Source organism: Aotus nancymaae, unplaced genomic scaffold, assembly GCF_030222135.1.
Source record: "Aotus nancymaae isolate 86718 unplaced genomic scaffold, 86718_ANA_hifiasm-v0.15.2.pri h1tg000088l, whole genome shotgun sequence".
NCBI classification, from domain to species: domain Eukaryota; kingdom Metazoa; phylum Chordata; class Mammalia; order Primates; family Aotidae; genus Aotus; species Aotus nancymaae.
In genome coordinates this window covers 9,433,501-9,457,071 of record NW_026988503.1, presented here as the reverse complement: position 1 = coordinate 9,457,071, position 23,571 = coordinate 9,433,501, and the positions used below count along the sequence as shown (strand labels likewise).

Here is a 23,571-nt window from a genome sequence, read left to right as displayed (position 1 = left end):
GATTTTATTATTTCCACCTGGTCTCTTTCCTAGCCCCTGACATGTGGAAATTATGGGGATTACAAATGAAGATGAGATTTGGGGTGGGGATTTAACCAAAACATATTATATCTATATCTATATCTATATCTATATCATCTATCTATAGGTCTATCTATTTATCCATCTATCTATATAATCAGTACTAGTGATAAAATGCTTAGTCCGGCAGCAGTTCTGGCATCACTCTCTGACAAAAAGTTTCTCTACACTCTAACCAGTAAATAGTCTGTTTTATGGTTCTTGACTAGCACTTACTTCCACTGATGGACAATTCCTTAGTTCTCTATATAGATTTCAACTTTAACATATTATTTACTAATACTATCTCTGCTGTAATTATAAATGCATTCATATATATTATAGAATATTATATATATGTGTGTTATTCCTATATGTAATATATCTATTCCTATACATATATTTATTAGTACAAATAGATGTTTTCTTTAAATATTCATGGTCAACAATTTTTTTCTTGTAAAAAACCTTCCAATATTTCCAGTTGGTGCCATATCAAACATAGGTACCTGAGAGATGAAAAACCGTGTGTTACAATTAAGAATTTTCCCTGAATTCTCGTTCTGCCTCTGGCAGTTTTGGCCTTCACGTATAACAGTATTTTGTGATAAAAAATAGATCACTTTAATGTATTCAAAAGACTAAGAATTTGTGTTCTAGAAACTAGAGCAAAATTGTTAGTAACAGAAACTCATAAATGCAAATAGCATTAATTAATAAGCAGCATTTATAATTTCAGAGAAGCTGATAAAATTATGCAAAGGAATAATATTATATAAACTTCTATTTATCTAATTACTCTAGTTTGCCAAGAAAATCATAAATCTCCTTAAGTCCTAAGCTGTTCTTATGTGCCTGTGCTGTGGTTCGGATATTTGACCTCTCTAAACCTTATGGTCACCAATGTGGGCTGCCTTTGGGTTATGGAAGAGGACCCCTAATGAATGGTACGGTGCTCCCCTCGTGGTAGTAAGTTAGTTTTCACTCTATGCAGTCCTGGGAGAGCTGGCTGTTAAAAAGCAGCCTGGCATCTCCCCGCTCTCTCTCTTTCTTCCTGTCTTGCCATGTGATTTCTGCACACACTGGCTCCCTTCACGTTCCTCCATGAGTAGAAACAGCCTGAAGTCCTCACCATAAGCAGATGTTGGTGTCGGGCCTCTACAGGCCAGTTTAGCCGGCAAAACTATGAGCCAAATAAACCTCTTTTCGTTATAATTAACCAGTCTCTGGTATTCAATTCTAGCAACATAATGGACTAAGACAGCCTGATGAATTAATAGCATCACAAATTAGAAATCAAGGACTTTATGGATTAAACAATCAAAACCATTTCCAAAGTTATATTTTGCCTGTAGGATCAGGATGGGATTATCTTTTTCTGAGATGGGTAGTAATTTCCCTTTATTTAATTTGGAATCTTTTTTTTTTTGAGACGGAGTTTCACTCTTGTTATCCAGGTTGGAGTGCAATGGTGCGATCTCGGCTCACCGCAACCTCCGCCTCCTGGGTTCAGGCAATACTCCTGCCTCAGCCTCCTGAGTAGCTGGGATTACAGGCACATGCCACCGTGTCCAACTGATTTTTTGTATTTTTAGTGGAGATGGGGTTTCACCATGTTGACCAGGATGGTCTCGATTTCTTGACCTCGTGATCCACCCGCCTCGGCCTCTCAAAGTGCTGGGATTACAGGCGTGAGCCACCGTGCCCGGCCTGGAATAGTTTTTATAAATCTATAAGAAGACAACATTGAAGGGAAAGGGAAAAGGGGGTTAGTAATATTGGTTGAGTGATTATTATTCAGCCTTATGCTAAGCGAAGTCTCCATGTTCTATTTAGTCTTACAGACTTTGAAGAAGTTGTAATGTCTCCATTTTACAAATGAAATACAGAGGCAAAAATGAAACAAAACAAAAACAACATACCTTATCCAGTTATATCTAGGAGAAACAAGGTGAGGCTCTTCTAGAGTTACATTATATCTGGCATGGTAAGAATACAGCAGGTTCTCATGATAAGAAACTTACTATATAACTACATTCACTGGTGAATACCACTTCAAGCACTTATCTTCCAGCATGTATCTGCACATTAAACTGGTGAAAGTAGCTGCTTGCAATGACTTTCTACTGCTATGCAAGTTGGGGGATGGGGGATGTATAAAGAACAGAAGTGTAAGTAGTTGTATTACTTCATTATCATGCTGTTACTAAAGGCATACCCAAGACTGGGTAATTTATAAAGGAAAGAGGCTTAATTGACTCATGGTTTAGCATGGCCGGGGAGGCCTCTGGAAACACACAATCATGGTGGAAGGAGAAGCAAACACATCCTTTTTCATATGGTGGCAGTAAGGAGAAGTGCCGAGCAAAAGGGGGAAAACTCCTTATAAATCCATCATATCTGGTGAGAACTCAGTATCAGGAGAACAGCATGAGGGTGAACGCCCCCATTATTTAATACTTCCCACCAGGTCCCTCCTATGACATGTGGGAATTATGGAAACTACAATTCAAGATGAAATTTGGGTAGAGACAGAGTCAAACCATATAAGTAGTTTAACAATTCTTGTTTTGAAAAAGTCAACCAACTGAAAACTAGGTTTTCAGATGAAGATATAACAGGAAGTTTCTCAGCACAGCCTACTATACTGCTGCTTAACTGTAATTACTGGAAAATAATAACCATCTGCTCAATTATATTCTAAATTATTTTAAGTTAGGAACCAATAAATTATCTTTGCATACTCCAAAGTGGCTGGTATAGGTTTTGACACATTCTAAATTTTATTAATTCCTTTAGCATCAAGATTATTAGATATATTTTCATTTATTCCTGAAGTTTTTTTCAGTAAAGATGTTTGAACAACTCATTTCCTACCCAAACTTTAGAAACTCTAAAAAGTATATGTTCAGTAGAATTTGCTTTACTTGGGAGAATTATTTTAATCCCTTATTGACTTGCAAGTTGCATCTACCTTGATGTTTTCACAGGAACTTATTTCACTGATGATGATCAAAAGAGGTATGTTGGGCTTTGATCAGAGTAAATCTGAAGAAAGCTGGAAATCTGCAAATATAAAGTGATTAAAATTTTTTCTCCAACTTCTCTTAGTGAAATGAGGAAGCGAAACGCTGACTGATAACTTATAATTAGTGTGAGTGAAATTAAAAGGTTTTAGTTAAAGATAATTGATATAGGGCTAAAGCAAAACAAAAGTTTAACACTAGGTCCACATCATTGTTGAAATCAGCAAATTCTGTTTTCCAATTAGTCAACAGAATGTCATCTCTTCAATTGCTGTCCTGAAGATTTGTGTCAAGGTATTTCTGGGACCATCCTACCAACAGAGTTAACTTTTCTGAAATAAAATGTGGGCGAAGTAAGAGAAGAATTCTCAATATTTCTTATAGTGTCAGATGCTTTTTTACAGATTTGAGGCTATTATGATTCTGGATGTAATGCAAAGGAGACTTGCAGATTTATCTCTCTCAAGGAAGCTATGCTTAAAGATGACTATTAGTACATTTTTCTTGTTAGCTAATCAGTCTAAGGCTGTGTGTGCTTACTCTTATCTCTTAATTCAGAGCAATTTCTAATAAGAAAAACTAACATAGATGCAGGATAATATGCATAGATGCATTTTACAATAATTTTTCTATTTTACAAGCATTTTACTCATAACAAGATGGTTTGAATCCAGGTTATGACTTAAGACCCCATTTAGCCTTTACAGTTCATCAATTTCAAGTTATAATTTCAAGTATTGAAATGCAATTAGTTTTACAGACTATTAATTAGCAAAACTATCTGACTATATGTTTCTGTGATTTTTTTTTTAATTAATGAGATTGATCATCTTAGTCTTCATGAGTTGCAGATACATGAGTTCTTCAAGAAAGGATGACCCAGAAACTTAGTGTAAATTATAACGTGGGAGCTTGTCTGGGACAGGAAGGATCTGTAATAGAGAATAGGGACAAAGGAGCATGCTAGACATATTTAGAAAGAAAGAGGAGTCCAAAAAAGGAAGGAGCAAGGGAAATACAAATATCTATTAATTGTTTTATTCTAAGGTAAGATTCATTGTGTCAATGCAGCGAAAATATTTGCCAAATGCTCTGTTAATAGCTCAATATGTATTTAACATGCCGAAAGTTATTACTTCATGCAACTCTAATGTCAGAAATGTCTCCAGTTAATCCAGTGCTACAGATGATATAGGTGTTTCTTTCATAAGCCTCACACTGTCCTCAAAAAGCATGAATGTGCAGCTTACATGCTTTTGATTTTGAGTCTGTGCCTGACTCCTCAGTGAGTTTGCAAAGATGGCTTACCAATTCCTATAGTCTGTGCTGCTCAGTCAGAAATAATTTTGTAAAAGAACTAAAGGAAACATAACAGTTTCTCATGATAAATCTGCATATTTGAACATATCCTTTTCTCATTTCTTCTTGAAAAATATGATTACAAATAACAGGATTTTATGAAAATATACTCTTTCAATTTCAATCTTAAAATTTAAATGAACACAGTTAGTACTTAAAAAAGTGACAGCTACCTATAAAAGCATCAAAAAAAGTACTATATATATATGTTTTTCTATTGGTGACTACTGAGTATAAACAATAGAGTAATAAATTGTGAATTGAAGAAATTACAGAACACGTAGAAGATAAGACCTGGTTCTGTAGAGATTTGTTTATAGATAAAATAAGGATAACCTTCAAACGCTATTTAGAAACACAGGGTAAAACAAGTACACTCAACTAGGATTCAGTCAGATAGTTCAAAAGAGGAAAAAAGTCACATTAAAGACAAAGTGTGAAAATTGATCTTGTGAAGGATAGTGTATAGAACAGCCTTGACAATGTAGAAGGTTGATCGGGAGGCACAGTGAAAAATGAGCCTGAACCAGGTGCTTTAAGTTACATTAGGAAATACTTTCAGTTGTAGTACAAGGAATTAAGACAGCAGGACAATGAATGATCAATGCGTGTGTTTTAGGACACTGTGGGAGTAGTTTGAATTCTGTACATGACAGCTGGTATCAAAAAAAATAAGTGATTTATCTTTCTCAAAAATTTAGAAAAGTGTTAATGAGAATTTCAACTAGGGAAGTGGCTTTTGGAATGGACAGGGAGTAGTGAAATGAAAGGGTCATAGACAGTATTTTAGTAATCAACAGTATTTGGGAGCAGCGAAATAGAAGGGTCATAGACAATATTATAGTAGTTAACAGTATTTGGTGACTCTTTGGATGTGAAGTTGACTGAAGAGATAAACAACTTTGCTAAGTGGAATTACCAATGAGTCAGGGATCTCAGGAAGGAAAACAAATTTTGGAAATATGTATTCATATGTCATATTCTCCAAAATAGTTTGAAGTAGCTTAAATAGTAGAAGCTTAAAATAGAATTGCAGGTAATTAAGTACCCTAAATCATCAATAAAAATAGAAGACAAGTCAATTACAGGAAGAAGAAAAGTAATGGGAAAGAGTAAGTTCAGATTTAAATATATGAGTTTGAATCGTCAGTGGAATATTCAGGTTAATGTTTCCTAGTTAAGAGTCAAATCACCTTGCAGTGATGTCTATGAGCCCAAATTATTTCTGTAATTTTGCTATTGAATGTGACTGGAAATAAACATGCTATCTACTGGATCTGGAATAAATCATTTAGTAATATGGCTATTTGGTTGGTTGTTTAGCAAGAGGTTTCTAATAGACAAATATTTATAATTATTATCAATTTATGCATTGAATTTGAAATGTGATATTGAACCTTTTTCTGCTTATGTATTGTATATTTTCAATCTTCAGTAAGAATAAATTTATTAAAATAAATTGATAGATATACAAATGATAATAAATGATCCATCATTTAAATAGTTCTTGAGCAAATCATGGGGCCTATGGTTCTGTTATTGTTATCAACAATAAATAACAAACTTTGTTTTCTGATTTTCTGCAAGTTTGTAATTTAGCATGTGTATGAAGCCTTTAAGTGACTAAGTATAGGGTAACTGTTTAAAATCTGATATGACCGATAAAAGTAAATGTTGAATGTGACCTGAGTGATGAAGTAAATCCTCATGAAAGTAAAAGAATCTTAAACTAGACTCTGAAGATTCGGGTCATATTTTAATAGAAGACTTGGAGGAAAAAGGCATAAAGGACAGTGAGAGAGGGAGAGAGAGAGAGAAAGAAAGAGAGGGAGGGAGGCGGGCAGGGAGAGAGAGAAAGATGAATGTGCTTGGCTTAAGAAAATAGCAAGATCTATTTCAATGAGAAGAAAGATCAGAAGAGCTAACATATAAAATGTAGAATAATGTGCTTCAGAGTATTGGGGAAAGTAACTATTGATTAAAAGTAGTTATATTATAGAATTTTTGGCATACTCATCTAAATTTGTTGAATAATATCTTACAAGCAATAACAAACTAATGTATACTTTTAAATATAGTCTAAACAGAAATGAATTAAAGATGTTTTGTAGGAGCAGGGAGAAGGTTGGGCTTGAGTAAAACAGATTAGTGGCGAGTGAAAATGATGTCATGTTATACAAGACCTATTATAGCACCTTGGACAAAATATTTGGCTAAATATTTGATGGATGACTGAATGAATGAATGAATGAATGAATGAGTGAATGAATGAATGAAAAGTCCTGAGCCCAAATGGGATGCAATCAAATCGTTAAAGATGAAGGCGATTTTCATATAGGGCAAAAGGTTAACTTATTTCAGTTAAAAGTCAAAAATTATAACATCACAAAATCCATTTTACTTGTTACTAATAAGAACTATCATTTGGGTTAATTTTATGAGCTCTACTTTTTTTGATTATGTCATTATTCTTCTCTACTTATACTGTCAACTTAGCCAATTATTATTCATGTTAAGGCAATCAAATATTTCTGATTCAGAATAAAATTAATGAACCTGCTACTTATTTCATATGCATTTTTTCTTGTTTCCTCAAATGCTTGAGGAGGAATCATTCAGATGTATCTGATGTAAGTTTTAGTGTGTCATTAATTTGTATTTTCATTTTGAAATGAGAGTTGTGGAAGATAAACTTGAATGCTCTGTTGTATCTACTTTGCTTTCATTTTTAAATATCCTCAAATAAATTGGCCAGAATAGTAGTTATGTCAGTAGGATGGACTGGGAAATACTACGGTCTCTTAAAATTTCATGGTTCAATTCTTTGCCAAAATTATTTTTAACTTAATCTAAAAGGGACTTTAAATGTAAGAGGAGGAACTATCTACTCCTGGGTGATACATTTATTTCAGGCTGCAGACTGATATTGACTTTGATAGGGTTAGTCCTACTTGTGGAAACTAAGGCTGTTGGCAATCACATCTCAAATAGTCACTAATGAAATGCTACAAGCTTTTGTGAACAAACTACCTCATACTGCCAAGTTTTCAGCATAACTATCTGTATGACTTTGAACATAAATAAAGTCTGAAAGGTGAGGAAGGATCAAACAAAGCTCTCTGGGTATGAGGCAGTTGCTGTTTTCCCTTGTACAGTTTGACAGTCCTAGCCATGGGCTCACTATTGATTGTGTTGCTGCAAAGTTCTGTGATGACTGAACACATTCTTTTCACCAGCACCTTAAATAGGCTTGGGGTTCATTTAGCACTGAGTGTGATCATTGTTTCCCTGTGGAATGTCTTAGACTGCTTAATACAAATACCTAAAATTATTTTATTTATATTAGATCTATTTATAAGACATTGAAATAAAAATCATATTTTTCTGCAGCTTCCGAGATAATATTTTATTATTCATGGCTTTCATTTTGTCAGGCACAAAACTTGAAAGACTAGGTATGAAACTGTCATTTATTCTCTAAGGACTGCCACTTCTAATAGGAATCAATTTTGTTTTTTAGATTCAAATTCTGTGAGTTTATTTTTTTAGCACAAGATTCAACAGCAAAAAAGATTTTTGAAATATTACCAAAATGATTGAAGTACATGAAATTTTGTCACTTTGTCGTGAATGTGAGAATGTTTTCATAACTGTGATAGCCCAAGGATATAGTTTTAGAAGAATTAGCACTTTTTCTTTGGTCTATAATATGTTTAAAGTTATTTTCCTTTAAGTATTGATTTAATATCGCCTTCCATTTTGCAGTGGACTCCCTGACCAGATGAAAGGTATAGATGTGATTGCTGTGCTTGGTACAGCTCCTATTCCCTCCTTTAAATTATGTTTTTTGTTAATGCAGTATTACTCTTACTTAAGGAATAGCTTATGATGTAGAAGTTTTCTTATTTCTAGACACGAACCTTAGAGTAGCATATTGCTATAATTTATATTTCCTAAATGATATTTTAGAAGGCTATCTATAAGGCAAGTTTTTATAATGTAAATGTTTTCTGACTTTTACTATAAAATTAGAGTGTGTGTCCTTAATGTAATGAAAGTGGGTCATGCAGCAAAAATAAATCCATGTATCTTGTTTTGTTTACTTATGATAGTATTGTACAAGTTATTTACAATATCAAGGCAGCATCTATACATGCAGTATAGTGCAGAGAATCGGTACAAGGATTCTAGACAAGAGGGTATTTTTCTTGACATGTTAGATAATTTTTACGGAAAGAAGACAATTTTTTTGAAAAACATGAACGTTTATTTTTTGTTTGTGAGGTTGCAAAAACATTGCAAAATCTAGATTCTTGAATGATGCATTCTATTTTTATGAAGCAATACTTTCAGAAGATTATTTGAAATACCTTTAAATTCATAATTTATGTATTGTTGAAAACATTTTAAATAAAATCATATAAATCTTGGAAAGCTGCAATTCGAGGCGTGTCTGTGTAAGCACACAGGATTAAACACTCACCAATCTTTAATGTTGCTGAACATATGACTATTTTGATCATGTGGTTCAATGTATCAAATCATCAACAATTAAATTATGGTATATTATAGTAACAAATGTAATGGTCATTTACAATAAATATTGTTTTGACAAATGTGTATATGTGTACATGAATAGGTTACCCTATAACTCATCTGTCATTATTTAATCACAAAGAAGACTGACAAGGTTATAAGGAGATAGGGCATAACTGCAAAGTGGCTGACACAGTCGTTAACAAAAGAACACATTGCCTGTAGAAAAGCCTTATGTGCTCTGTAGTTATTTATCTGAAAATTTGTATATAAATAAACCAGAACAGTGGAAATACTTAAGTCATTTGGATAGCACAGAACAGGATTTTAAAAAATTGTTTAGTTTGTTGTCATATATGTTAGAAGTATATTATTATCTCCAGGTTACCTAATTACGTTATAATGCAATGTTTAAATAATTTTTTTCTTACAAGGAGACATTTTCCTATAACTATTATATTATAGTTAGAATATATATATATTCTTTCTTTTTTTTTTTTTTTCTTTTTTTAGTGATGGTGTTTCACCATGTTGGTCAGGCTGGTCTCGAACTCCTGACCTCAGGTGATCCACCCACCTCGGCCTCCCAGAGTGCTGGGATTACAGGCATGAGCCACCATACCCGGCCCATATATATTTTTTTCTAACCAAAATGAACTTGTTAATAAAGCCAATAGAACTTTGGAAGAGTATGTGAAAAGGAAATCATGCTTTCAAACAGGTAACTGCAGAGAACATATTTATCCTAATTAAACATTCATGACATTTCTGCCAGCTGGAATGCTCTAACAAATTTATTGTCAAAAATTCTAGCTATGAATGGCTAAATTATTCTTGTTTTTCATATTGGTAGCTTCTTAAAAGTGTGTAAGATTAGCCTGTACATTTCTTGGTCCTGTTTGATTCTGCAGCTATTGGGTTACCCTGGAACTCATCAGTTATTATTTAGTCACAGAGAAACTGACAAGGTTATAGGGAGATAGGGCATATTGGCAAAGTGACCCCTGAGCTGATAGAGTTATTAACAAAAGAACACATTGCCTGTAGAAAAGTCTTATGTGCTCTGTATCTTATTTATCTTAAAATTTGTATATAAATAAACTAGAACACTGGAACTATGTAATTCATTTGGATAACTTAGAACCGGATTTTTTAAACTTGTTCTTTAGTTTGTTTTCTTATATGATAGAAGTATATCCTAATCTCCAGGTTACCTAATTAGGTTATAAAGCAACTTATTAATGATTTTGTTTTTCTTGCAAAGAGACATTTTCCTGTAACTATTATATAATAGTTTACTACATTTAACAAGGCAATCCTCAAATATGGACTTTTTAAGATCTCATTTTTTTTCAAATATCTGCATCTCTGTGCCCAAAGGATCTAGAAGCAGTAATATTAGAAATAAGAATTTAAAACAGAAATAGAGTATTCCATTGTAAGTCCACTTAATTATGTTTCCCCTTGATACTCTACATGATTTTATTTTGTTCATTACTTTCATAGAAATATTCATGTTTATATTAAATTTTATCATCATTTTTCAAACAGCAAGTGCTAGTATAAGTTGTAGAAAGACAGTATCTTAGTTTTTGTGTTTATAAAATGTACTAGAAATTTTGCCAGACATATAGAAACAATATACATAAATAAAATAATAGATATCTGCAATCTCAACTGTATAATATGGTTTCATATTTAAGCTGGAATTGCTCACAAAGTAAACGATACCAAAAACTAGCTAACTTTGATTTCTGCTAAATTTTTGGCATAATATAAATAGTTGAAACATATTTTTGTAACACTAAAATGCACAGCAGAATGACAAAGTGGGTAAGCTTTCATTCTATTTGATTTTCTTCTCTGAGAAGTACATTCATTCAATTTGTAATTTATTTGTAACTATTCTTGGTGAAATGTGTTCAGTGTTGAATTTCTTTAAGACAACAAAATAAGTTTTGTGATAAGCAAGCTGACTTTATTAAACCTATTCCAGTATGAAAGAACAGTATCCATACAAGGCCTTGGTGTACCCTCTATAGAGAAAAGTCACAAGAAGATATTTATGATTAGGGATCATAATAGCAAGACTAGGGAAGGTTCTAGTCTTGCTAGCTATTTTTGTAGGTTCACAGTTGTCTTATCCTCCAGGAGCAAATATTTCCCGGATCCAATTCTTATTTTGTTTGTTTTCACCGTAAGCTAACATAACATAAGAACCAAGAAGCATGTCCTGTACCATTTCCAAGACATCTAAAAAAAAAAAAAAAAAACCCACAAACAAAACAGAAGAAAAACCTTATTGCTTGAATCTAATTACCCAGAAAATGAACATTTTATAACAAACTGGCAATAGGAAGCTGGGTAGTACTGATAATAAAATCATGATCAAATCGTAGTCAGGTATTGAGTTATTACCTAGGAGGATCTGCTATGCACTGATATTAGTGTCCCACCAAAATTCACACATTGTGGTCCTAACCCCCAAAATAATGCTTTTAGGAGGTAAGGTCTTTACAGGTAATCAGGTTTAGATGAGGTCATTAGTGTTGTCAGAGGAGATGAAATGCAAACACAGGCTGTGGTATTTGTAAACAAGAAGTCGTTACAAATAATAATTTAAAAATATACAACAATAGGTTACAGTGGTTATAAATAATTTAGTTTGTCAAAATGAGTAGGAGTAAGCCTAAGTTACATTTTACACAATATTTTTTTTCATAAAAAGGAAAACAGTATTTGAATACAAAATACCTTGGTCATTTTACAGAAATACAAGACACATTTTTATTTTTATTTTATTTTATTCTTATTTATTTTTGTTTTCCATGTCATATATTGAAATAAATAATTCACAATATATTTTTATGTGTATCTCTATGGACACTGAACATTGTATTTTTCTTTAAAATTTATTACTTTAAAATATTATACCTGTAGTAAGTAACATTACACTTCTTATTCAGATTTAGATCTATTCTGGGGCAGGTATGGTGGCTCACACCTATAATCCCAGCAATCTGGGAGACAGAGGCAGGTGGGTCACCTGAGGTCAGGAGTTCAAGACCAGCCTGGACAATATGGTGAAACCCTGTTTTCACTAAAAGTACAAAAATTAGCTGGACATGGAGCTGCATGCCTATAATCCCAGCTACTCAGGAGACTGAGGCAGGAGAATTGCTTGAACCCTGGAGGCAGAGGCTGCAGTGAGCCGAGATCGTACCACTGCATTGCAGCCTGGGCAAGGGAGTGAGACTTCATCTCAAAAAAAAAAAAGTATACTGTGTATCTTACATGTTTCTATATTCTTTATGGCACTTCTAATAGTTTTATATATTGAGCAGGCTTAAAAATTTTAAGTTATATTGTTTAGTGACATGCTGCCATTTTTATTCACTCAATGAACATTTGTGTACAGATGTGGTAAAGTTTTTTATTAACATATAAAAAGAGGTCAGTGAGTAAATGCTAAATTTTTTACTCATTAATTTTTAAATCTATGGGACACATTTTATTGTCACTCAGAGTGAAACAGGATCCATTGAAAAAGAAAAGGATAGACTAAAACTGTCAAGGAGAAAAAATCTAAAGAGTGAGAGAGAAAGAGGAAAATAAAAGATAATTTGGATGTGTGCAAATAAATGTACACAAAATAATTTGCAGAGACAATAACCTATTATAGCAAAAAAAAAAAAAAGACATAATATGCTTTAAAACTACTGGTGTCACTCTGTTGGTCCCTCAGTTGCTGAATTTAGGTATAAAATTTTCACCATTGGAAACTATTACTTTGCCTAAAACACAACTTTTAAATTCCCTATATAATTGAAGAGATGTTATGAGGAAAATTTTTTTCATCTTTATTGAGTTATTTTGAATTTAAAAGGTTCAAACTATACTTGAAACATTTCAAATTAAGTAGATGAATACTTATGATAAGCTTGTAATGGCTTAATTTGTTGAAGTCTATTTTTAAATTTCCTTTATCTGACATGTTTATGGCCAACACGGAACTATCCTTGATTTTCAAACAACTTTCATAAAAGCAAAGTGAATGGAAGAAGTGATCACGATAAATACATTTTTACTCTGTGTGGCAAAATAATAAATAATATTGAACCAAAAATAATATCCATTCTGTTTCTGTTGAAAGTCATTCATTTTACATATTTTTATTTGTTACTGTAATGACTTCTTACTACATGCTGCATCCCACTCAATAGAAGGATAATATCATAGACATTAAACTTCTAATTTTAAGTACTAACATAATGTTCATCCCTAAAAACATTATTAACAGTGACTGTGTATTATTCACAGATACTGGCTGACCTAGAAAATCATGCACTATTTAAGAATGATCTGGAATGTCAAAAGCTGATTCTGGAAGCAATGAAATACCATCTATTGCCAGAAAGAAGAACTTTAATGCAAAGTCCGAGAACTAAACCCAGAAAATCTACAGTTGGAACTTTGTATGCTGTAGGAGGAATGGATAACAACAAAGGTATTTAATTCAGGATCCATATAACTATACACACTCTGTTATACCATTATGCAACTTTATTTTTTTTTTCTTTTTTTTTTTTTTAATTGCATTTTAGGTTTTGGGGTACATGTGAAAAACATGCAAGGTTGTTGCATAGGTGCATATGTGGCAGTGTGCTTTGCTGCCTTCCTCCCCTTCACCTATATCTGGCATTTCTCCCCATGCTGTCCCTCCCCAACTCCCCACCCCCCCACAGTCCCCCCCACTCCCCCCAACAGACCCCCGTGTATAGTGCTCCCCTCCCTGTGTCCATGTGTTCTCCTTGTTCAACACCCGTCTATGAGTGAGAACATGTGGTGTTTGATTTTGTGTTCTTGTGTCAGTTTGCTGAGAATGATGGTTTCCAGGTTCATCCATGTCCCTACAAAGGACGCGAACTCCTCGTTTTTAATGGCTGCATAATATTCCATGGTGTATATGTGCCACATTTTTCCTGTCCAGTCTATCATCGATGGGCATTTGGGTTGGTTCCAGGTCTTTGCTATTGTAAATTGTGCTGCAATGAACATTCGTGTGCATGTGTCCTTATAGTAGAACGATTTATAATCCTTTGGATATATGCCCAGTAATGGGATTGCTGGGTCAAATGGAATTTCTATTTCTAGGTCCTTGAGGAATCGCCACACTGTTTTCCACAATGGTTGAACTAATTTACACTCCCACCAACAGTGTAAAAGTGTTCCTCTTTCTCCACATCCTCTCCAGCATGTTGTCTCCAGATTTTTTAATGATCGCCATTCTAACGGGTGTGAGATGGTATCTCAATGTAGTTTTGATTTGCATTTCTCTAATGACCAGTGATGATGAGCATTTTTTCATATGTTTGTTGGCCTCATGTATATCTTCTTTTGTAAAGTATCTGTTCATATCCTTTGCCCATTTTTGAATGGGCTTGTTTGTTTTTTTCTTGTAAATCTTTTTTAGCTCATTGTAAATTCTGGATATCAGCCCTTTGTCAGACGGGTAGGCTGCAAAAATTTTTTCCCATTCTGTTGGTTGCCGATTCACTCTATTGACTGTTTCTTTTGCCGTGCAGAAGCTGTGGAGTTTGATTAGGTCCCATTTGTCTATTTTGGCTTTTGTTGCCAATGCTTTTGGTGTTTTGGTCATAAAGTCCTTGCCTATGCCTATGTCCTGAATGGTTTTGCCTAGGTTTCCTTCTAGTGTTTTTATGGTGTTACGTCTTATGTTTAAGTCTTTAATCCATCTGGAGTCAATTTTAGTGTAAGGTGTCAGGAAGGGGTCGAGTTTCTGCTTTCTGCATATGGTTAGCCAGTTTTCCCAACACCACTTATTGAATAGGGAATCCTTTCCCCGTTGCTTGTTTTTATCAGGTTTGTCAAAGATCGGGTGGTTGTAGATAGGTTGTGTCGCCTCCGATGCCTCTGTTCTGTTCCATTGGTCTATATCTCTGCTTTGGTACCAGTACCATGCTGTTTTGATTACTGTAGCCTTGTAGTAGAGTTTGATGTCCGGTAGTGTGATGCCTCCCGCTTTGTTCTTTTTGCTTAGAATTGACTTGGCTATGCGGGCTCTCTTTTGGTTCCATATGAAGTTTAAGGTGGTTTTTTCCAGTTCTGTGAAGAAGGTCTTTGGTAGCTTGATGGGGATAGCGTTGAATCTGTAAATTACTTTGGGCAGTATGGCCATTTTCACGATATTAATTCTTCCTAACCATGAACATGGAATGTTTCTCCATCTGTTTGTGTCCTCTCTCATTTCGTTGAGCAGTGGTTTGTAGTTCTCCTTGAAGAGGTCCTTTACGTTCCTTGTTAGTTGTATTCCTAGGTATTTTATTCTCTTTGTAGCAATTGTGAATGGCAGTTCGTTCTTGATTTGGCTCTCTTTAAGTCTGTTATTGGTGTATAGGAATGCTTGTGATTTTTGCACATTGATTTTGTATCCTGAGACTTTGCTGAAGTTGCTTATCAGTTTCAGGAGATTTTGGGCTGAGATGATAGGGTCTTCTAGATATACAATCATGTCGTCTGCAAATAGAGACAATTTGACTTCCTCCTTTCCTAATTGAATACCCTTAATTTCTTTTTCTTGTCTGATTGCTCTGGCTAGAACTTCCAGTACTATATTGAATAGGAGTGGTGAGAGAGGGCATCCTTGTCTAGTGCCCGATTTCAAAGGGAATGCTTCCAGTTTTTGCCCATTCAGTATGATATTGTCTGTCGGTTTGTCATAAATAGCTTTTATTATTTTGAGATACGTTCCATTGATACCTAGTTTATTGAGAGTTTTTAGCATAAAGGGCTGTTGAATTTTGTCGAAGGCCTTCTCTGTATCAATTGAGATAATCATGTGGTTTTTGTCTTTGGTTCTGTTTATGTGGTGAATTACATTTATAGACTTGCGTATCTTGAACCAGCCTTGCATCCCTGGGATGACTCCTACTTGATCATGGTGGATAAGCTTTTTGATGTGCTGTTGCAATCGACTTGCCAGTATTTTATTGAAGATTTTTGCATCTATGTTCATCATGGATATTAGCCTGTAGTTTTCTTTTCTTGTTGAGTCTCTGCTGGGTTTTGGTATCAGGATGATGTTGGTCTCATAAAAAGATTTGGGAAGGATTCCCTCTTTTTGGCTTATTTGGAATAGTTTCAGTAGGAATGGTTCTAGTTCCTCTTTGTATGTCTGGTAGAATTTGGCTGTGAACCCATCTGGACCTGGGCTTTTTTTGGGTGGTAGGCTCTTAATTGCTGCCTCGACTTCAGACCTTGTTATTGGTCTATTCAGGGTTTCGACTTCTTCCTGGTTTAGGCTTGGGAGGAGGCTACTGTCCAGGAATTTATCCATTTATTCCAGGTTTTCTAGTTTATGTGCATAGAGTTGTTTGTAATAATCTCTGATGATGGTTTGAATTTCTGTGTAATCTGTGGTGATATCCCCTTTATCATTTTTTATTGCATCTATTTGGTTATTCTCTCTTTTCTTTTTTATTAGTCTGGCTAGTGGTCTGTCTATTTTGTTGATCTTTTCAAAGAACCAGCTCCTGTATGTATTGATTTTTTGAAGGGTTTTTCGTGTCTCTATCTCCTTCAATTCTGCTTTGATCTTAGTTATTTCTTGTCTTCTGCTAGGTTTTGAGTTTTTTTGATCTTGCTCCTCTAGCTCTTTCAATTTTGATGATAAGGTGTCAATTTTAGATCTCTCCTTTCTTCTCATGTGTGCACTTCTTATTGCTATATATTTTCCTCTAGAGACTGCTTTAAATGTGTCCCAGAGATTCTGGTATGTGGTGTCTTCGTTCTCATTTGTTTCGAAGAACATCTTTATTTTTGCCTTCATTTCAGTGTTTATCCAGTCAACATTCAGGAGAAAGTTGTTCATTTTCCATGAGGCTGTGCGGTTCTGGGTTGGCTTCTGAATTCTGAGTTCTAACTTGATTGCACTGTGGTCTGAGAGACTGTTTGTTATGGTTTCCGTTCTTTTGCATTTGCTGAGGAGTGATTTACTTCCAATTATGTGGTCAATTTTAAAGTAGGTGTGATGTGGTGCTGAGAAGAATGTATATTCTGCGGATTTGGGCTGGAGAGTTCTGTAAATGTCTATTAGGTTTGCTTGTTCCAGGTCTGAGTTCAAGTCCTGGATATCCTTGTTAATGTTCTGTCTCGTTGATCTGTCTAATATTGACAATGGTGTGTTGAAGTCTCCCACTATTATTGTGTGGGAGTCTAGGTCTCTTTGTAAGTCTTTAAGAACTTGTCTTATGTATCTGGGTGCTCCTGTATTAGGTGCATATATATTTAGGAACGTTACCTCTTCTTGTTGCATTGATCCTTTTACCATTATGTAATGTCCTTCTTTGTCTTTTTTGATCTTTGTTGCTTTAAAGTCTATTTTATCGGAGATGACAATTGCAACTCCTGCTTTTTTTTGCTCTCCATTTGCTTGGTAAATCTTCCTCCATCCCTTTATTTTGAGCCTTTGTGTATCCTTGCATGTGAAGTGGGTTTCCTGGATACAGCACACTGATGGGTTTTGGCTTTTTATCCAATTTGCCAGTCTGTGTCGTTTGATTGGGGCATTTAGTCCATTTACATTTAGGGTTAATATTGTTATGTGTGAATTTGATCCTGTCATTTTGATGCTAGCTGGCTGTTTTTCCCGTTGGTTGATGCAGATTCTTCATTGTGTTGATGCTCTTTACCATTTCGTGCGTTTTTGGAGTGGCTGGTACTGGTTGTTCTTTTCTATGTGTAGTGCCTCCTTCAGGAACTCTTGTAAAGCTGGTCTGGTGGTGATGAAATCTCTGAGTACTTGCTTGTTCACAAAGGATTTTATTTTTCCTTCACTTATGAAGCTTAGTTTGGCTGGATATGAAATTCTGGGTTGAAAGTTCTTTTCTTTAAGGATGTTGAATATCGGCCCCCACTCTCTTCTGGCCTGTAGGGTTTCTGCTGAGAGATCTGCTGTGAGTCTGATGGGCTTCCCTTTGTGGGTAACCCGACCTTTCTCTCTGGCTGCCCTTAGTATTTTCTCCTTCATTTCAACCCTGGTGAATCTGATGAGTATGTGCCTTGGGGTTGCTCTTCTAGAGGAATATCTTTGTGGTGTTCTCTGTATTTCCTGGACTTGACTATTGGCCTGCCTTGCTAGGTTGGGGAAGTTTTCCTGGATAATATCCTGAAGAGTATTTTCCAGCTTGGATGCATTCTCTTCGTCACATTCAGGTACACCTATCAAACGTAGATTAGGTCTTTTCACATAGTCCCATATTTCTTGTTGACTCTGTTCATTCCTTTTTACCCTGTTTTCTCTAATCTTGCCTTCTCGTTTTATTTCATTGAGTTGATCTTTGACCTCTGATATCCTTTCTTCTGCTTGGTCAATTCGGCTGTTGAAACTTGTGCATGCTTCATGAAGTTCTCGTGTTGTGTTTTTCAGCTCCATCAATTCACTCATATTCCTCTCTAAGTTGTCCATTCTCGTTAACATTTCGTCAAGTCTTTTTTCAAGGTTCTTAGTTTCTTTGCATTGGGTTAGAACATGTTCTTTTAGCTCACGGAAGTTTCTTATTATCCACTTTCTGAAAGCTGATTCTGTCATTTCATCACACTCATTCTCCATCCAGTCTTGCTGGTGAGGAGTTGTGCTCCCTTGTAGGAGGAGAGGTGTTCTGGTTTTGGGTGTTTTCATCCTTTTTGTGCTGGTTTCTTCCCATCTTTGTGGATTTATCCACCTATCGACTTTGTAGTTGCTGTCTTTCTGATTTTGGTAATTTTAAGTCTGCAGTAGCTGAACTCATAAACTCCCTTTTCTTCCCACCAGGTGTTCTGTCCCAGGGAGTTAGGGCTTTATAATTTTCAGCTCTCTTGCTGCTGTTTTCCCTGCCCACAAAGTGGCAGCCTAGTCACACTCAGCCTGCAGAGGCTTCGCTGAGCTGCTGTGGGCTCTGCCCGGCTTCCGTGTGAACTTCCCTGCAGTCCTGTTTATATGGGTGTAGTTAGAACTGCTTCCGCTATGCTGGCCCGCCCCTGTAGTGACGTAATCTCTGTAGTGGCGGGTTGTCTTGGTTACAGCAAATTGCCCTGGGAACTGCAGGGTGTTTCCCGGTGGGGGACGCCCCTCCTCCACAGAGCTGGACCATCCCGGGTTCAGCCGTGTTTCTGGTGGCGCCCTCTTTGCCTGGGAATCTCTTGGCTTGACGCCCTGCCTCAGCTCCCCTTGCTGGCTCAGAGGGGACTCAGATTCTCGCTCTACCTAAGGAGCCACTGCTCCCCACCCTAGGGCGTAGGCCGAGCGGCCACGCCGCTCAAACCAGCGGCGCTGGTGACCCGTGGGGCTCCTCCTCCTCCTGTGAATCTCCTGGTCTGTGGGCAGTAAAAATCCGTCTGGAAATGCGGCGTCCACTCACCCTCTGTGCCTTCTCTCGGAGCTGCGATCCCAAGTTCCTCCTACGCGGCCATCTTGGATCAATCCTCTGCGACTCCGCAACTTTAATATTGTAATTGTTAATAGCATACAATTTACATAAATCTAGACTTAATTATTATGATTTAAGATTAAGGGAGAAATTAAATGTCATCTTTTATTTTTGGTTTGTAGTTGCTTTCTGCTTCTTATTCATCTTTATGTTCCTTATTCATTTCTTGTGCATTATATACAAGATTTCATGTAAAATAAAAGGGGGATTTGAATCACTTAACACAGGCCAAGTAATATGTTGGATATATTGAGAATGGTATTTCAATGCTAAGAAATGTGATATGCAGGCAAATGCTTGCTGGGATCTCAATTATAAAGAGAATCTCTATCTTTGGGAAGTTGAGAATCTCACATAGAAGGCAGATAAATAAATAGACAATTACAAAAAAGTATACAAATGATGAAAGTTACAATGTATAAGTTTAATTGTGTTTATTATTTTAGTCCTTCAAAAGGAAGTGAATCATGTGTTTAAAAACTGAGCATATGCATTTGAAGATTTTATTCTTATGTTTTTAGAGTTATTGGAAAAATCTCCAAAAATTTGTCCTCTTCAGATTTTCTTATGTCTGTCTTAATATTCATGAACAAATATACGAGAAAACTGATATGCAGAACTGTAATTTTTATATGTTTCTAATAAATGATATAATTAAGCATAATATATTTCAAGTACATAAAAAACTGCAATTGACAACAATAGAGTATGACCAAATATTCAACATCTTTTAAAAAATTGTTATTAAGATAAATCAGAACAAAAAAACTTAAAGCATTGTGAACTGAGATTTCAAAATTATAGCTAAAAGGAAATAACTTATATAATCAATAGAGAATGACACATTCTCATTTGTTATCTGTCAAAAAGATCTATGGCTGTTAAATGGTTTTCATAGTTTATTTTTGGAAAATTGCAATTCCTGTTAACTGGGAAGTTGAAATCTAGTAATTATCACATTAAATGAGCACAAGAGCGTTAACATATGAAAATGAAGAAGTCTAAAGAAAAGAGATTCCTTTATAAGTAAATAGCAAATCAAGAAAGTAAAAAGGCAAAATATTTGTCATCACATGGATAGATATAGGCACTCATAAAAAAGAATAATGGTCCTGGGAGAAGGTACTAAATCTTAGAATACACTACTATTGAAGTAGCAAAGCCCTCGAAACTTCTTTAAAGTACAATATAATATTTTCCATCTGGGTTAGTCTCTTGCCCAAAATAATCTGGATGATGATTTTGATGTTTACTCCCAAAACCATATGTATAGATATATAATTGTGTATATAAAAATATATGTATGGCTATATAGTTGTATATACATGTATAGATATATCAATGTATAGCTATATAGTTATATGCAAGACAAATAATATGCAAATGTAATTTTAAGATTTTTGTTTCTAATAAATGATATAATTAACCATATTTCAAGTATATATAAAAACACATTAATATATATTCATATATATATATAAAACTATATATCTATGCATATAACTATATATATTTCTGTAGAAATAAACCTATTTATTATGGTATTCAACTTCCTCTCTAAGATATTATGTAGCTAGGTACCTAAGTATAGGTATATTTAGATTACTAACGTTCTCGAAGTTGTTACTTCTGTTGCTTGTAGTCATTACTTATATCGTATGTGTGAATTTATATGTTATTAAATTTTTGAAAGACATTTCAAATTGCAATTAATATTCACATGGAAATGTCACTGTTTGCTTGAGCTTAACCCTATTATTAAACACTTTACTGGGATTCTTTTTTATATAAATAATGCCACCATTAGCATCCACATACAAATTTATCATAACCTCGGAGTTATTTCCTTAAATAAATGCCTAGATACAAAATTAGTAGGTGGGAAAGGAAAGCTTTTGGGACATATGAGCTTATTTCTTTTTAGAAAATATAAAGGAATTTATGATATTCCCAAGTTATACGGAGTGTCAGTTTTACTGTCTTGTCAAAAAAAGTTTGTCTTAAAAAACCTTTTTATATGAGTAAGTTTTAACGTTAACAAAATATAGAGTTGTATAATCAATCCCCAAGTGTTCATCATTACATTTACATTTCTCCTTTTAGTAGTGAGATTGAACTTTTTTGTATTTTAATATTTTATGCATTTAATCACATATATAATAATGAATGCTGATGTATTAATATCTTCTCTTCTAATGAATTTTTTTCAGTTTCTTGAGCATGGTTTGGACAGTAGTAACAGCCTATGGTACAATCCTGTCATTTATTTTAGAGGAAATAATTTTAATACTTCAGAAATCTGCTGTAAATATCTAGTAGGTAGCATAACACACCTGGCAATGTTTGAAAGAATGATGGATATTGTATAAGAAAACACATAGATGCTCCGGATAACGTTAAGTTTTCTAAGACAAAATTTACTTATTTTAATCAGACATTTAGAGTAAGAGAAAATCACCTTCTTCCAAACAAAAATTGGATGATTTGAGACTAAGATTTAGTGTTTGTGAGAACTGACTTACTCTTGTTTTGCTTTCAGTGTTTATACCAGGACCACTCATTCTTGGTAAGCCTCGAATGCCACTTCTTTTTTAACTCAGAACTAGCTCTGCCTAGTTCTGAGATAAATCTATGCCTTACAACTATTTATAAGCTAAGTTTAGCATCTTAGCTTCCATTTTCTGCCTGGATTTCTGCCTCTTGCTGTGTACATCTTTGAGATCAGCAAATGCCCAGGGAAGACAAGTAGTGTTGCCCTGCCATTCTCTTTTCTGAGGGATAGGAGTCTAAAGTCCTGACTACTTTGATTGCCCTGAACTGCAATTTGTGTGTTTTCAGCCCCATCAGACTGTCCTGCAGCCTCAGTTCACATGTATTGCAGGGTCTCTAAGCTTAGAGCTGCTTGTGAATCAATCATTTCTAAAGGCAAAAATGACAAAGAATGTCAGGCTCATTTTCATTCACGTCCCCTCTTTCTGGGACTTCAGCCTTTTAAGTGTTAGCTGTATTTTTAGTCTCTAATGTCTTAAAACAGCTAAATTTTGTACCATGAACTGAAGCTCTATAGGTACTCATATGGGAACAGTTTGTCTGATATAAACTAATCCATCATGTTTAAAAGCAAAAGCCCTTGTGTATTTGTAATTTTCAGGTTATCTATTTCTGAAATTTCTTGAATTTTTTTCAGATTTACATATTTATTTATGAATTTTAATGCTCTTATCTAACTTGGCTTATTTTTTTATTCTGTCCACTATTTCTTAACAATCATACATTTTACTTTATATCTTGGGGCTTAAAGGTTGGCATCTAACTCTGCTGTTTTTGACAACTCTTATGTTAGTTTGATTCCTTCTGTGTTAGGTAATACTATTTTAAAGTCATAATTAATTTTCCTTACTCTCTGGCACTTCTTTAGAGGCCTAAATTTTGCAGATCCTTTCCTCCAATGAGCCTGAATCTGCTTCAACCCAGAACCAAGGGCTCCACTAACTTAGAGCCATGTCAGCCCCATTTAACCATCCAGGCTTAATGTAGTTTTTGGGTTCCTTTTTCTTCCACCTTGTGTTTGGCCCAAGGCACATGCTCCAGATCTTATGGTTGTAAACCTCTGTCCACAAATGCTGGGTTTTGTATTCCTTTAGCTTTTTCTCAGGTTTTACCTCACTGTTCCTTCAACGATTTGACTATGCCTTTGAAAATTTCTCTTATTTTCATGTAAGACTAGCAATGCAAATAAATTTTTGTAATTTGCACAGGTGGACTTGTATTAGAATTAGAGGGCATTTCAGTCTGAGTCTTCTATTCTCCAACAAGCAGAAGAGTCCTGTTTCTCTTATTCTGAAGTTTACTCTATAGATTTTCTCATTCATTTTATGTCCTATAATTTTGGGGAAGTAGATATTTTGTCTATAACTAAACCATTAAAAATCTGAAATTTTTGAAACATTTTACATGTTTGTAAAGTAGGCTCATTGATACTTTCATAGTTAATTAATTTTGCAGTATTCACAAATTTAATAGTACTATTTTCAGTTATAACGTCTATAGCTCTAAAATGCAAATAATAATCCAACCTCAAATTTTAAATTATATATTAAATT

General features: G+C 34.7%; 1 protein-coding gene across 1 annotated transcript in view; it reads left to right on the top strand.

Moving 5' to 3' along the window:
- The window catches only part of KLHL1 (kelch like family member 1), a 411,066-nt gene that overhangs the window by 247,330 nt on the left and 140,165 nt on the right, over positions 1-23,571 (top strand). Inside the window, exon 6 of the mRNA XM_021667180.2 lies at positions 13,302-13,488. Within this exon, the coding sequence (XP_021522855.2) occupies positions 13,302-13,488 (187 nt within the window). The remainder of the gene's footprint in view (positions 1-13,301; positions 13,489-23,571) is intronic.